General features: G+C 48.2%; 2 protein-coding genes across 3 annotated transcripts in view; one reads left to right on the top strand and one right to left on the bottom strand.

Moving 5' to 3' along the window:
* Habp2 (hyaluronan binding protein 2) overlaps window positions 1-4,369 on the top strand; it is a 34,265-nt gene extending 29,896 nt beyond the window's left edge. The window contains exons 11-13 of the mRNA XM_021152166.3: window positions 578-712; window positions 2,008-2,153; window positions 3,762-4,369. Of these exons, the coding sequence (XP_021007825.1) occupies window positions 578-712; window positions 2,008-2,153; window positions 3,762-3,926 (446 nt within the window). The 3' untranslated portion in view covers window positions 3,927-4,369. The remainder of the gene's footprint in view (window positions 1-577; window positions 713-2,007; window positions 2,154-3,761) is intronic.
* Nrap (nebulin related anchoring protein) overlaps window positions 4,320-16,372 on the bottom strand; it is a 71,233-nt gene continuing 59,180 nt past the window's right edge. For both annotated transcript variants that reach the window (XM_021152165.3, XM_021152163.3), the window contains exons 35-41: window positions 13,397-13,501; window positions 12,031-12,129; window positions 10,722-10,826; window positions 7,413-7,520; window positions 6,021-6,332; window positions 5,172-5,303; window positions 4,320-4,585 (exon numbers count right to left, since the gene is read on the bottom strand). In XM_021152165.3, coding sequence (XP_021007824.2) covers window positions 4,478-4,585; window positions 5,172-5,303; window positions 6,021-6,332; window positions 7,413-7,520; window positions 10,722-10,826; window positions 12,031-12,129; window positions 13,397-13,501 — 969 coding nt within the window. In that variant the 3' untranslated portion in view covers window positions 4,320-4,477. The remainder of the gene's footprint in view (window positions 4,586-5,171; window positions 5,304-6,020; window positions 6,333-7,412; window positions 7,521-10,721; window positions 10,827-12,030; window positions 12,130-13,396; window positions 13,502-16,372) is intronic.

Below are 16,372 nucleotides of genomic sequence, written 5' to 3'. Positions count from 1 at the left end.
CCTCCTTCTTCTCCTTCTTCTCCTTCTTCTCCTTCTTCTCCTTCTTCTTCTCCTTCTTCTCCTTCTTCTCCTTCTTCTTCTTCTTCTTCTTCTTCTTCTTCTTCTTCTTCTTCTTCTTCTTCTTCTTCTTCTTCTTCTTCTTCTTCTTCTCCTTCTTCTCCTTCTTCTCCTTCTTCTCCTTCTTCTTCTCCTTCTTCTCCTTCTTCTTCTTCTTCTTCTTCTTCTTCTTCTTCTTCTTCTTCTTCTTCTTCTTCTTCTTCTTCTTCTTCTTCTTCTTCTTCTTCCCCTCTTCCTTCTTCATCTACAGCCCCTCCCATACAGCCTCCTTTTGAAAAGTGAATCAGGAATGATTTTTAAATCTAATTGGTCTTATTGACTGTTGACATTCCTTTTGTGTTGGGTTACTCCTCTCTGGAAGTTTTAAAACACAAAATGTAGACGAAAACATTTTTTTCAGTTGTGGAAGGAGTAATGTGGTTCGCTAACTGACTTTCCAAAGCAACATGAAACTAATTCTTCTCTGATCAAGAGATGACATCACACCCAGTTCTCCCCACCCCTTCTGTCTCTCATCCAGCTTTGCTCAAGTTGAAGCCAGTGGGTGGTCACTGTGCTCTGGAATCCAGATATGTGAAGACTGTATGTTTGCCCAGTGACCCCTTTCCCTCTGGAACTGAGTGCCACATCTCTGGCTGGGGTGTTACAGAAACAGGTGAGTCTGCCATGTGCTCTCCAGACTCACAGAAGAGCTACACCATTCAGAGACTAAACGACCAATGGCATCTGCCCTCCTGCTCTTAAAACAAGTTCAAAATACATCATCAAAGAATGCATCTGCCTCGTTGCCCAGGCCCTAGTTTGATGTAACCATTTGCATGGAGCTTGCTCTGTAGGCCTCTGATCTCCACAGTGGTCTCTGGCCTCCTGTTTTAGACATGTGTCCTTTCTCAAGCACTGACTGTACACCAGGGAAGACAACTCTCCTCTTCTAAGGAGATCGCAAAGATGCTGGGCACTTGTGGTGCCTGGCAGTGCTCAAGGGCAAAGATAATGCTGTTGTAAGCTTCTGGCATTGGGCAGCTCTACAGTGTCAGGCAGTTTTGCAGAACAGTCTTGGTTGATCCTCAAGCAACTCAGTTGTCACTTTTACCACTTACTCCAAATATGTCACCTCCTACTAGAAGTATCCTTAATGATGGACAGGGGGAAAAATCACCTTGAATATGTTTAGATTCATAAAGAAAGGGAAATAGAATGTATGTGATATGTTTGCCAGAGGCTCAGAGGAAAGAAAATCTCTGACTAATTGGACTCAAGGTCAACCAGGACTTATTTTTTGTCGATCTTTGGTGTAGTCTGTCTGAGTCCTCTTTCGCTCTCCTTAATGGGGTCTGCTCAGAGTGGTGATGTTTTAGTTGGGAAACCTATAAGGCCTCAGATTAGAGTGCCTTTATTTTTCCACAAATAGCTCTTAAGATTATATGTTTAAAGTCAACGATGCCTCGAGCAATTTCATTATCTTTAAGAGAGGGATATTGTCTCTAGGAAGCAGAAAATTTAATGTGTCAGGGTACTTCAGCTATGTACCCACCGATGTACGTATGCAGGAATCCATCTGTCCATCTATCATCATCCATCCATGCATTCACCCATTCATTTCTTCATTAACACCTACTATGTGTTAACCCTTCTGCTAGATACAGGAAATATAAAAGTGGTTATGAACCACCCCCACTTTCCAGAATTCTCCATCAGGTTGAAAAGGGAGAGAATGGAGCAAATGATTTGCCCAATTGTGATCAGAACGACTTTGAAAATGCACATGCGTGGAGTGAGAAGGATGCAGGAAAGTTGTCACTGTGTTGGAAGATAGGACGTTCCTCCCCGTGCTCTATAAAAACACCCTTTTCCCTGAACTGAGAGTCGGTGGCTTCTTACTAATGGTGAGTTCCAGTAGGGTGAGTATCATTCCAGTCTTCATGGTAGTGACTGTTTTCTATCCCACAGGGGAAGGGTCCCGCCAGCTCCTGGATGCCAAAGTCAAGCTGATCGCTAACCCTTTGTGCAACTCCCGACAACTCTATGACCACACCATCGATGACAGTATGATTTGTGCGGGGAACCTTCAGAAGCCCGGATCAGACACCTGCCAGGTCAGAAACTCCCCATGGTACTTGGAGGTAGAGGCTCACTGAAGATCCAGCTGAGTGGAGAGGCTTATGATAGCTCTGGGATGGGAACCGGGGTCATCAGGTCACCTGCCTCAGCATTAAGACACAGGTGGGCTACATCAAGATTGGTCAGCGTAATAACTGTGATTACATGTGGCTGCACAGCCTTGTTTAACTCTCCCAGTGTCCTATAATGTCACTGTCATGCATTACAAGGGCTTGTAGACATTATCAATGTCAATAGCAACAGAGCACTAAGTGACAGACAGGGCTGAGATCAGAACAACCCAGATGTGTGCAACACCAGAGCCTTTGCTACTCTGATCCACTCTAATAACGGCAAACCCTCAGCTGCTAAGGTCTGTGGAGATTCAAATGTGCTCCCAGAGACGGAGGAGGTGGTGACTCCATCAACTGTAGGATAAGGGGACCTTGGGCCCCTGCCCCAAATCCAAGCCCACACCCATTTAACTCGGGGCTCGGGGCACATAGGCTGCATTGTTCCTAGACTCCCAGGATCAGCTCTGGCTAGGCTTTCTGCTCATCATTACACACTACCCAGCTGTCCCCGAAGATCCAGCATAGCCACATTCTAATCCTGTACCATGATAGAGCCTCCCTACAAACAGACCCAACGATAACCAGCTCACAGCCTATTTGGGTTTGGAGACTGGAGTTCCTCTCTCCAGAGACCATGTCTCTGTTTTGACCCTCTATACCTCTCCAAGGGTCGTGGATAGCCACATGCTCAGGATGGAGATGAGCAAGTGGGTGTGGTTTTCCCTACGCTCTTGGAGGATAAGCAGGCTCACCGGGATCACAGTGTGCTTGGTTTTCTACGTAGCTCAAGGGCTACGCTGAAGGGAAGCCAATAGCCATGGTTTTGAAACCTGATCTGTCTCGTATTATAGGACCTTGATCAATCCTTGAAAAAAAAAATGTATCAAACTTCAGATACCTATAAAGTGCCTGCAAGATCACAAGGTATTGGCTGTGATTAGGAAAGTAAAGTTATGTGACAAAAGCTATGAGTTGTGGTGACTAAGCAAGCTGTTTCCTTCTCTGCTTCCCTCCTGTCCATCTCTCTGCCCTGGCCCTACACACTTCAGAAAGAATCTCTACAGTCCCTCTCAGGAGCACAGTTCCTCTATGGTTCTCCACAGCACGCCACTGAAAAGGCAAGGCCTCAGGTCACACTGGTCAGCAGGCAGTAGGTTGAAGATATAGGCTACCTCTGAGTTTCTGCCATACTCCTTATGTGGGCCCATCCAAACAAGCCATCACCCACCTTGGTCAGCTACTAAGAGAAGTTGAGGAACCCTGAGAATGGAAACTTCTGGAATTGAGAGTCAGGAACCATTACTTGCCTGCAGCACTGTGGCTGCAGCCCTGGGCTTCAAACTTTTTCCAAACTCAGGAACTGGAGCTGGTATTAGCTTCTCTCCCTTTGGAGCTGTGCATCATGGGAAGCTTGAGCTCTGGTTCCTCGAGAAGCCCAGGGTAGCTAGCAGATGACTTAGCTCCACCCTCCCCTTGTAGGCGTGTCTGAATCAAGTTCACAAGGCTGAACCCCTTCTGCTCTTCCTTTAGGGTGACTCGGGGGGCCCTCTAACCTGTGAGAAGGATGGAACTTACTATGTCTACGGGATTGTAAGCTGGGGCCAGGAATGTGGGAAGAAGCCAGGAGTCTACACTCAAGTCACCAAGTTCCTGAATTGGATAAAGACCACCATGCACAGGGAGGCTGGCCTCTGAGGTGCTGTCTGCAGAGCCTTGAAGCCCTTCTTCAAGAGGGGCTTCCTGCGTAGCCAGGGATGTCCTGGGTCCATGCTCTAGACAGAGGCATTGTTGCCCAGCCTGGGCCTTTCCAGACTGGCACTATACCATTTCATGAGGCCTTTGCTCTCTGGGAACCAACAAGAAATACATTATCTTTGCCCCCGTTCTGACAAGTGTACCTTCTAGATAACCAGAATTCAGAGACGTTCTCCACCATGGAGACTTGTGAATCTGACTGAGATCCCTGCTTGCCCCGCACCAGGAGATGTTTCCTTGACTCTTAATCTTTTGCCCACACCATCAGGGTCCTCCACAGAACCAGCCAGTCTCATGCAGCCATCAGAGAGAAGCCCCAAAAACCACAAGCTCTTTGTTTGCTTTTAGAGTTGTTGTTTTAATAAAGGCAGACGTGGGCATGAGGAGGGTGTGCCAGGTTTTTTTTTTTAAATGTTCGCTCATCCAGACTGAAGCCACAGAGGCACGCCTCTGGCGAGCAGCCCTCAGGGGGGCTTCTTTCTCAAGGAGGCTCACATCAGCAGGGTCTTCTTCCTGTGGATATGCAGGATCTCCGAGGCATCCGGGTTCACCCCCCTGCTCTGATGATCTCCAAGCCCCGCTGCCACCTCTGGCTCCACCTGCGGAAGCCACACATAGCGCCCCACCTCCACTGAGTTCACAGGAAACCCCGTTGCTGCTCCCACAAGCCGTGCTAAGATGCCCGGCAAACATCTAACGAGCTCCCCTCCCCTCCCCTCCTTTGTCCTCTCTTCCACCCTGGTCCAAGAAAAAGGATCCTCAAGGCAGAGATGAGAAAGAAGCAAAGCCTGCTTCTCATTTAGATGTGCTGTCTCTCTCCTGAACAAAGTAGGGTTCAAAATGCAGACTGCTGGAGCCAGCAAGTCCCTGACCCTTTCCGCAAATGTAACGAGCAAGCAGTCAGCACAGCCTGGGCTGCCCTGGCCCGGGATTGATGTCGCCCTGGTAGGTTTGCCTCTGCAGAACTAATGGCTGTGACTTCAGAGGAAGCCCGCGGGAAGTTTAACCCAGGTGTCATCCACCCGGTCATCTCAGACCCATGAAATTAGGCGCCTTGTTCGGCTGCCTTTCACGCTTCTTTAGAACTAGCTGACCTTTGGCCAAAAATAAACTTTGAAAAGCAACAACGGGTTTGTATTTCCCGTGGTCTGCAAGGCAGGGTGCAGCTTGTGGCCTGTTACTCACAGAAGCCCCCCGGATTCCCGGGCCCCTCCTGTTGGCCAGTTCTGCAGCCCGTCGAGCCATTTCCACTTTGTAGGAGCCAGGAGGGGTCCAGCCAACACCTCGAGTCAGGTTCAAGTCAGATTTGTACTTGACCTGGAGGGAAGGAAGGAGCAAGAGGAAAGTCAGCGAGATTGGGTGCTATGACAGCGGAGTGAGGGAGATTTAAAAGGCAGCCCGGAGATGCAGGACCCACACTGACATCATTAAAGTCAGAACAAAGAGCCGTCATGTGATGCAGAGGACCTGAACAATAAGCCTGACCAGCCACTATGCATTTGCTCCCAAAATTCCAGTTGGGTAATAAAATACCCTGGAGATACCTGGTTCAAGTCTGAGCTCCTATCTTAATATGCTCTGTGTCCTTGTAAAACTCACCTCCCCTCTCTGAGCTTCAGTTGCATATCAGGGAAAGCATAAAACTGGCTTCTGTAAGTATCAAGACCCCATGGAAATAGCAGAACGGAACCACCATGGGCCCGAGCTTTCAGACTGGACAGCTGCTGAGGTGGCAGAGCACATGACCAACATGCATAAGGCCCTTGGCTCAATCCCCAGAACCAGTTAATTAATTAAGAAAAATAAGAAGTTGGGCTATGTCATCAAATACCCTGGGGCTGCCGCTTAATTTCCTGTGTGATCTTAGGTTGCTTAATTTCCCCTGGCTTGGGTTGCTTGTCTGTTAAAAAGGCCACACCACCCAATCCTGAGAAAGCATTTGGTGCATTTGTGGCAGACTTGGGAATGTCTGTAATTACGCCTTCTCGGCCTGCTCCCCCAGGAGGTAACAGGGCATAAGTGGAGGCAGCTCACATCACTCTGCAGTTGATGGGCTTTCCGGGCATGCTTCAGACCCAGCTGTTCTGGGTCGCTGGTGTGCTGAGGCAGCGGCTGCCTATAGAGGACATCGCTGGCCAGCTGCTGGCTCCTCTTGGCCTGGAGGAAGCCTGGTTGGTCAGCGCGACTGTGGAATTGGGAGCGACCTTTGGCAAAGGCCTTCCTGTACTCATTGTCACTCTGGAGCCTGCCGACTCGGAGGAAGTGCATCATCCTCTGGTCGTCACTGATGCTACGATACCCAATCTGTAGGCCCCGGTCCCTCAGAAACGCCTCTTTGTACCGGAACTGGGAATCAGAGAAGCAGAGAGAGGTGATGGGGATACCCTTCCCCTTCAAAGCCTTCAAAGCCAGCCTCCCTAGAGGGGACAGACCCCAGGACTTCAGCAGGAAGCTTGATCAACAGTGGATAAGGGCGAAAGCTTTGGAATCAAACAAAGCTGTATGGGCTTGGAGCAGCTGTGGAGCCTCTCAGACCATCTGATAAAACAGCAGAATAGATCTTCACCCCATCGGGTGTTGAGAGAGGTCAATGACATGGGCCTGAAATGCAATGCACACTCGCTGATGATGTCGTGTAACCTAGAGTGTGGTAGTATACACCTGCAACCTCAGACATAATAGTGTGCACCTGTAACCTTGGGTGCCAAAGAATGCATCTGTAACCCTGTATGGCTGCTGTAAGTACCACACCAACAAGAATGGCAGTGAGTCATTCTTTCTTCTGTCCTCCCTACATTCAGGGACCAAGGCTGATGCTCCTCAAACCACTTAAAAGTGAAGGACCTGGTTCATTTTGCAGTCTCACTCCTTATTTTATCTTGTGTGTACGTATCAGTTCGAGCGTGTGAGTTGGGCAACAGTGTACTTGTGGAGGACAGAGGACAACACTGTATGTCTGTCTTGACCGTCTACAGTGTTAGAAATAAAGTCTCATTTAGCTGGTGCTCTATCACATCTGGGGCTACAAATGCAAACCACTCACAGCTGGCTTCACATGGGATCTGTGAGTCCGAACATAAGTCTTCATGCTTGCACAGAAGCAGTTTTACAAGAGGTTCGTTACTACAGATTAAGCACACACAGAAGCACGGGTTCCTTGGCTTCAGATGTGCCACACCAACTGTTGCGCGCCTCTCCTTAAAAAGCTTCCAAAAAAAAAAAAACCCAAAAACCTCCCAACCCATATTTCTGCCTACAATCCTAACTGCCAGGCCTGTGGTCTCACCCCTTTGAAACATACATTTCGTTTCTGGTTTAGTGTGGAGAAAGGCAATCTGGTGGCCTGTGAGTCTGCCCTGTGCCTTTCTGCTCACTTGGATACCCAGGGAGAACTCTATTATCTGCAGACAGGGTTTGGAGTCTTACATCACTGGCGATATCCCTGGACACCCGTGCAGTCTGGAACGGGATAGCATCCAGCCTGAAGTCATAGCCGCCAGCCCGGTTCTGCTCCCAGGCATTCCTGTAGACTTTCTGGTGGAGAGAACAAGAACACTTGGGTGAGGAACAACCATTACCTGCAGGCTATTTGGTCTCAGCTGGTCTCAGCAGGAATCAGGCCCCAGGGATATCTCGGACCACTGGCCCTTCTGAGGCTGGGCGACTACTTCCCAACTCTAGGATGGATGGAACTGGTCATAAAGAATTTCTGCTGTTTAGGAGTTGTGGTCTGTGAGTCTAGCTCGCCTGCCACACCCTGCTGGTCTCCAGAGCCTTGCACCATCTGCTCTGTGTCTGGATCCCCGCTCTGTCTCACCTTTTCAGGCTCCTGACCCCAGAACCTGAAGCTCCAGAACCAAGGTGTTCCCACACACTGTAAGTGCTCCTCTCTGGGTCCCTAAGACTAGGGATTCAGTCTGGCTGTGATACCTCACCTCACCACTAGGAGGCACAGTATATCTCTCCCGCACTCCAGACTCATGCAGGGAGGTCTTAGCTTTCATCTGAATTAAATGGATTGTCAAGAACCGGACAGGGTACCTACCTGACCGACCCACACAGTTCCTAGCTTATTCTTTCCTCTTTTCCCCCTTTTCAAGTTGACTCCCACCCCCATGGGGTCTATAATCACCTCCTCCTCTTAGGCCTGATACACAGCCGCACCCCCTAGGGAGGTGCCAAACTCTTCTTGCCCTCCTGTAGCTAACCATTTCTTTCCAAGATAAGGCAATTCCTCCATGAAAGGAATTTTCAGGAGACCCCCAATAGATGCTCTCCCCTATTCAGCTTTAGAGAAACGGGACAGCAGGACAATCATAGCACCCACAGGTGACAAAGTGCCAGCCCCAGACTGTGATGGTTGCTCGCTCATTCTGAGAGCTGCCACGGGTCAAGGGCCCCTTGAGAGCCTTCCCTTTGTTGCCTGGAAGTGGAAGTCAGGACCAGCTCTCTGTTCTGCAAAGACTTGGGGAGTTAAACAAGGGAAGACAGGCAGATGAAAGCAAAGTGCTCCGCCCACTTTTATTCTGGGCCTGGCACAGAAAGGAGTGGAAGTGCCTGGGCCAAGCAGGGTAGATCTCATCATCTCCCTGCGACTGCCATGATCACACCACCTTGACCTCCAACTCCAACAAACAACACATGAGCTGAATATACCAGTCCTGAGAACACACAGAACCAAGCCTTGCAATGGGAACCACCTAACTGCGGTCATAGCCAGAGCCAACTGCCTCCATGGACTGGGTCACTATCTAGATTAACAGTGAGGACCGGAAGATATTCAAGAGAAGGAATCGTCAGACAATAACCTACCAACAATCCCTTCTAGCAGTCTGCTTCCAAAGATGTCTGAGTGGGAAGTGGTGACAAGAACCCCAAACACTCTGAGAGGGGACCCAGTGCCTTCCTAATGCAAGCCTCTACCCCAGATCTAGGCCAGTTAATGACACAAAGCCTTCCGCCAACTTCAAGTCCAACACCAAGCTGGGTCGGTGACCTGTGCACCCCAGCCTTGGGTAACTCGGGGACACCTGTAGACACAGTGGCCTGCACTGGGGTTGTCCCCGGTGTGTGAGTTTTCTTTCTCCAGGTGCCCCCACCCCCTCCCCCACCCCCACACACTGCTTGCTTATGGCGGCATCCTCCTGTGTTTTCTATGCTGCTGAGGTCTCTGCTTTGCTGCTGACTTTCTTTTACATTCCGCAGGCGCGGCACGCTTTGATTTGGAACCCTGGGCGTCCCTCTTCTTGATCACAGTTTTGTCCTCGTCCTCACACATTAGAGTCATTTGATTTTTTGAGTTATTTCGGCTGCCTTGCACATCTCAATGGCTTTCTTTGCTCACGAAGGTCACTCTGCCTCCACATCCTCCTCACAGAGCACTTGATCCAATTGTGCACACACCCCTGAAGAAGTGCTCTTTCAAACGAGGTTCTCCACACCCCATGAGCTCTGGTGGCTAATTTCAGCTCCGGGACTCTGCAGGCTGTCCCCTCCCTCTTGTGAGAGCAAGCACAATGACTGCTCTTGCCATCCCCGGGGTGGCTGTCCTCCTTGAGCTGGGACCCTCATGGACGAGTACCTTCCTCCCAGCCTTTGGGCTGAGGTCCTTGGAGAGTTACTCCAGCAGATGTCTGGCCTCCCCATCCTTGGGAATTAATGAGCTGGACCTTCCACCAGCTCTGCAGAAGGGGGCGGTCCAGCTTCCCCAGATGGAGGCCAGCCCACCAGAGCTGCTTTCTAAAATTATCCCTCGCTTGTTTCCTCAAAAGCATCAAATGGTTGTAATAACTCATATTTACAAAGCACGAGAGCATTCACCGTGCGGGGATCCCACAGGGCTTTACAACTGCAACAAACTAACACACACGCTAACTAGAAGGCGCCTCTCTCCAACCCCTGCAAGGCAGCCACCTCTGGGGTGAACAGCAGCAGCTGTCATCCACACGCAGCCCCAGGACACAATGGCCAGGCCAGGCAAGGAAGAATGTGTGGACGCCGGGAGGCCGCTCGCTGCCCCAGGCCGACACACTCAGCCTGTGTTATTCCGACCTGACGGTGTCTTTTGATTGCCCTGTTTCTTTACCTGTCATCTGGGGATCACAGCATCGCTGGCTGAGCGGCTGCCTATTCTCTTACAACCAGGGGCCTCCAACCCCTGCCAACAACAAGCCCGAGTTTAGGAAACAGCGTGTTGGTGAATGCATGCAAAGGGCAGATATCCAAGGGAAGCTGGAGTGTTGGCAGGCACGGTTCCATGCACAAAGGAGCCGGCGACATTGGGAACATCTTTTCAAACTGCAGAGTAAGATGGTATCATTCCATCTCAAAGGCCAGACGTCTCTAAATGTCCGAGGTGTCCAAGAAATTAACAGAGCAGGTGTGTCTAAACCTGTCAGTGCCTGGGACCGTACCCCTGACCGCTACCAGGCACATGAGCAAGGCCTTTGAAGCCTCCCCTAGAATCAGAGTGTTAGAGCTACAAGGAACTCTCATTTACATCAGCTCCATTTCTTCCTGGTTTACAGGTAAGGAAACCAAGGCCCGGCAAGGAGAATGATGGGAAATCACAGGAACAGTCTGTCCTGCTCTGGGATCAGGGTTTTTTTTTTTTTTTCATTTTTATGTCCTCCTTCTTAGACTTAAAAAAAAAAAGGCCAATAAATAAATCAATTGGGGGCTGAAAGTGTTACAGAAGCAGACACACAGCACCTGTGCCCCCTTACCGCTACTTACGTCACTCAAATGCATAGCGTTCATGCGGGCTCGGGTGAAATCCGGGTGGTCTGGGATTGGGGTGTACCTATGCAGGGAGGCTGCATCTCCCAACCTGTACAAGCGCTGCAGGCAAAACAAAACAGTCAAGGCAGAGCTGACAACTGTCCTTGGGAAAAGCCCAGGAGAAAAGCGGTTGGTTCCCTCCTCTGGCCCTTCCCGTCAACTACCTAAAAAACAGAATTTAGCACTGCTCTTTGAGACAATCCTTCTAGAACTATCTGCTGGGTGGAAGGTGCCTATGTGGTCAGGGTCCCTTGATGGCGAACACCGTTAAAATATTTGCATGATCTGTTCCAAAATGGACCATAAACCAACAGCTCCTGCATTGGCCATGCATCTGTGTTGGCCACAAGTGGGTGACTATGTCTCAGACCCTATGCAACACAATGCATGCGTTCACTGGTAACTAGAGACAATCCCAGGCCTTAAGGCCCCATTGTTGAGCATGAGTTGTTAGCTTTTTTTTTTATTATTATTCAACGTATTGCATGTCTAAGTGCTTTACAAACCTTAAGATTTTCCTCATTTACCCAGACCCCACAAAGACATAATTTTAAGATTAATGCTTCGTCTTGGTTTTCCTGCTTAGAGCCGTGATGTGAGCCTTGCCAGCAACGTTAAGAAGCAGTTGGATCTCATCTATTTCTACAGATGTTGACATCCCATTTCTGATCATTCCCGATGCCAGTTAGGCTAGGAAAATGGGAACTGTTCGGGACAGGATTCGGGACTCTGGCTTTCCTGTAACTGTGTGAGGAATAAAACCCTTTGTCAATTGGAAGGAGAAAATACACATAACCCTCTGTCCCTTGACAGAGAAAACAGGGCTAAAGTACACAGAGAACACAGGCGGGAGGAAGCTTTGAATATAACAATTCGCTTTTTCACTAGCGGGCAATGTGAGGCCTTTTAATTCCATTGCAAACATCAGTAATTAGGGTATGTCTGATCTCATGTTTGGTAATACTAGGCATCATTATGATTAAAACTCCATCCATAATAATGGCCTTTATGGAGGACTCACTGTGTTCCTGGCACCTGCTTAAAGCTGTATTTACTTTTTCTTATCTAATCCTCTTTAAATTCACTCAGCCATATGAAAAGTTTGCTATCTCCATTCTCCCACCCCATCCCTCCTTCAGGTAAGGAGAATGGGAGAATGCGGTCAGAAGAGCTTAGCAACTGACCCACCGTCACCTGGGTAGCTTACACTCCCATCTAGCACCAAGCCATAGCACCTCACTGTGGGTGAGGCTGAGGAACCCACCTCGTTACAGTGCATGTAGCTCTCCTTGGCATGGATGAGGTCTGGAGAGTCAACCACGGTAGTGAACTTGATGCTGTCTGGTTTTTTACGGTACTTGGTCTATAAAAGAAAAGATTCCCGTAAGAGATGATGAAATACAACTTCCATCTTTAATCCCAGCCTCTTGGGACCAAATGTATAAATGATAATTGCATATCAGAAGACAAGCCTGCTTGGTAGGCACCTGGCAATCAGGAGTGTGGGAGGGGCTGAAGCTTTCCTCTATGATTAAAAGCATGAGACCGATATTTAGCCTGACCAATACAGATGTGCATGCTTGCAGCCAACCATTGAACTGAGCGGGGGACCCCAACGGAGGAGTTAGGGGGAGGACTAAAGGAGCTAAAGGGGTTCATAACCCCATAGAAGAACAACATAATCAACCAACCAGACCCCCCAGAGCTCCCAGGGTCTAAACCACCAACCAACAAGTACACATGAAGGGGCCAATGGCTCCAGCTGCATGTGTAGCAGAGGACTGCTACATATCTGGCATCAATGGGAGGGGAGACCCTTGGTCCTATTGAGGCTCAATGGTAACATGGTAAGGCAAGAGTGGGTAGATGGATGGAGGAGCTCCCTCACAGAAGCAGGAGGAGGGAGGATGGTATAGGGGGTTTGTAGAGGGAAAATTGGGAAGAGGGGTGACATTTAAACTGTAAATAAATGAAATAACCAATTTTATATATATATATATATATATATATATATATATATATACATATGAATTCAATATATATATATATATATATATATATATATATATACATATGAATTCAATATATATATATATATATGTGTGAATTTTCTATAAAGGAGACCTATTAAGGAAAGTATTAGGCATCAAAGTGTTAGACCCTCGCCAAGCAAGTTCTCTTAGTAAGAAAACCAAAGAAGGCAGTATTTTCTCAAGGGGATTCTACAGCAGAGGTCCTAGGCCATCCATCAGTTGGTATTGCTATCCCTATGCAACTTGAATACCCATCTAGGAGCCAAGTGACCTCTGTACACTGGACCAAACTCAATGGATAGATACAGACTCCCCACATGGCCAATGAAAACAGAGGCCGCACTGGATGATAACTGGTCATAGTGTATTTAGTAAGACACTCCTAATAATGTTTAATGAATGCCTTCAACTCCCAGGCAATGACTTAGTTGTAGGGAAATATTGTTTTAGGTTTGGGTTGCAAATGTCTCCAGAAAAGATGCTGAGTATCTGTTAGCTCTGGGTTCATCTTGGGGTCTCTACTGCGTAAACAGGTTCCCTATTCAACAGGGAATGCTCAGGCTGCCTGTGTCACTCAGGAAGGTGGGCAGATGGTACCTCGCTGATTAGGTCTCCAGCCTTCTTTGCAGTCTCTATCTGAGGAGACTGCAGAGCCAGCCAGCCTGTCCCCTTCATGCCCATCAAGTCCGCCTTGTAGCGAAACTGCAAAAGAAAACCAAGGGGCTTCTGTCAAGACTATGTCTAGGACCATCGGGCATCTCAGGAAGGCCTTTGCCTTGTAAATAATAACAAAGAGTAAAGAAGAGCGAGGCCTTTGCAATCCCGCTTCATCCCAACAGCTCACTGTCATCACTAAGAGAGACCATGTTCAGCTGTTTTGGGTTTGTGCATTTTTTTCCACAAATAAAGGAACACAATTAAAGGCACACGAAGCCCCTGTCAGCAAGACTTGAAGCCGGCAGCGATGACTTCCATGGAAAAGCATTTAAAGAAAGAGCTACATGCTCAAATCCAAGGATCAACCAGGATTATTCAGGTTCATTCTGCCAGTGAGGTAGTCTACCACCTGTCATCCAGGAACGATCTACACTCAGGTTCAGCGGATCAAACGGTTTTGAGCCCCAGATGAAAGATGTCATGACTCAGAGCAAATTACTTTTCCAAAATGCATGTTGTCTCTGTCACGTGTGAAGGCCAAAACAACCCTTCTTGTGAAAATACAAAACAAGACATTAAGAGTCCCCAGGGACAAGAAACAGTCAGATTTTTGTTCTTGATGTAGTGGCCACACAGGGTGCCAGAGTCAACCACAAGACAAATTTTAAAACTAAAACAAATTCCCATGTGATGGGCCAGCAATGAGTAGGCCCCCTTTAATCTCCTCATATTGCGAAATCAGGCCAGGTCTTATCTGCTTTCTGTATTCTAAAGGCTGAGAAGGTTAGGCCAGTCACACCATTCCTGGGAGAAAATAAGCAGGAAGCATTTCAACAGTGGCTCTGATTCGAGCGTCTAAACTGTCAGATCTTATTAGGTGTCCTTGATCAACCTGCATCGCCTAAATGACGCCATCACACAGGTGCCTTTCTTCTCCTCTTTATGGAAATTGGGTATTTTTTTTTAAAGGTAGAAAAAGCCTCTCTAAGGAAATCTGAAATTCAGGCCTAAACGAAGTTTGATGGCGTCTCTCTAATTTAGATATAAGCCCCGCTGCAACGCAAAATATCGTTCTAGATATCAGCCTCTCGGCCCCTTTAGTTCCCTTTCATTTCAGGATCCACAGCGCTCCTCACAGCCGGCCTCAAAGAGGGTCTGTTTCTGATCTACTGTCTGCTGGTTAATGCCCCTGTGTCAATCCCACACTGTTCTCCGACCGGCGAAGGGGAGGGCATCACTCAGGCCCAGGAGCAGGGTTTCAAAACCCCACGTCAGTAAGATTGCTTTTCATACCGTGTCTTTTCAGTCTACCGCGGCAATGCTTTTGCCTTCGACTCTGATAAAGAACAGAGAAAATTGGATAAATTTCTAAGTTGGAGAGCATAATCCTACAGGGCCTCTTCACAGCCAGTGTCTGCTCCTTTCATGAGCAAGATGAAGTGCGGAGTACCCTTTCAACTCGCCTCTTGCTCAGCTGAACAGTACGATTACAGGTAAGACAGAAAGCAAGATGCGGGGTCCCCAAAGAGCTGACTGTGCCTTGACTCCTATAAACAGATCAGCCATTGATATCTCAGCCCCCCAGCCCAGCTTTCGCTATTCACACAGAACCTAAAAACAACACACCCGCCCCAGACTTCACGATGAAAGAAGGGAGAAAGGAGGGGAGCTGAGAACTCAGCTATCCAAAGAAGGTTTCAGAGAATTATTCTAAGGAAGCAATAGACCTTCTCAGACTGCCCAACCTCACCTGACTTACCCAAATGGCAGATTCTCTTTTCCCTTATATATACTAAGGCCTGGAGGCCTACTCAAGTGATCATGGATGAAGCTTTCCCAACACCCCCATCTTGGAACAATCTCTTGCACATTCTGTAAGCACAACATTCATTTCCTGAGTGGTAACGAGTGGGTACCATGCAAGCAATTGTTCCCAGGAGGTACCGGGAAGAAATTGTGTGTTTGTCATGTGAATACAAAAATGGCATTCTTATACCTAGGTAGTGTTTGTGCAGACTCTATCTCAATACATGCCCGTTCTGCCTTGCAAAGGAAGGGTTCTTGTCCTTGCCCACAAAACAATTTTAGTGAACGGATGCTGTTTCTGATACTAAGAGCCATGGGCTGCCACTAAGGCATACTGGAAGCCATCAGGAATACAGACTAGAGTACCTGGGACATAAGATAGCTCACTATGGAAGCCATAGAGTCTGAACCAGGAATCAGGCGACCAGAGCCGAAAGCCCTGCTCCATCTCTTTCTAGCTATAGGGCCTTGGGAAAACCATTTCCCTGCCAGCTTGTGACCCAAGGCAGATGATTTAGGTGAAGACAGTATCATATCTGCACCTGCAAAAATAAGAGCGACACTTGTTCCTTAATATTAAATGAGATTACAAAGTCTTTACACTAATGCTTGGCCCAGGAAGTTATAGGGGTTCTATGTTTTAGCTATTCTTAGCTTAGCTTAGCTATTAGCTTAGCTATTTCTCATGGAGGAACTGAAGCTTGGAGTATTTCAAGAGTCAACTCAAGGTTACCGCACTGGGAAAGGGTGGGGCATGTATGTTTCAAGACTTCCTACAGCCCTGGTATGAGATTTTGCAGGAGCAGGGAAACAGCAGACTCATAACGGACCAAAGAAGCCATAGAAGGCTCTGCCAAGTGTTCATAAGGGATGCCCCCAGGCCAGAGCGAACAGGTCGTGACCCTTGATGGAAAACAGAACTTGGACATGATGTCAGCAGTCATGGCCTTGTAAAGTTTAGCCCAAGTCGGGAACATGTCTTAGACCTTCTGGTACAACCTAATGCTTTCTTCCTGGCCAGGGCAGGGATACACAGAAGTGGCTCAACTAACAAACTCTTGTGGTGGGCTTGGAGGTTAAGAGAACTTGCTGCTCCTACAAAGGACTGCT

This window comes from Mus caroli, unplaced genomic scaffold, assembly GCF_978045245.1.
Source record: "Mus caroli unplaced genomic scaffold, Mus_caroli_1 scaffold_20, whole genome shotgun sequence".
In the NCBI taxonomy this organism is placed as follows: domain Eukaryota; kingdom Metazoa; phylum Chordata; class Mammalia; order Rodentia; family Muridae; genus Mus; species Mus caroli.
This window is presented reverse-complemented; position numbering and strand designations above follow the sequence as displayed.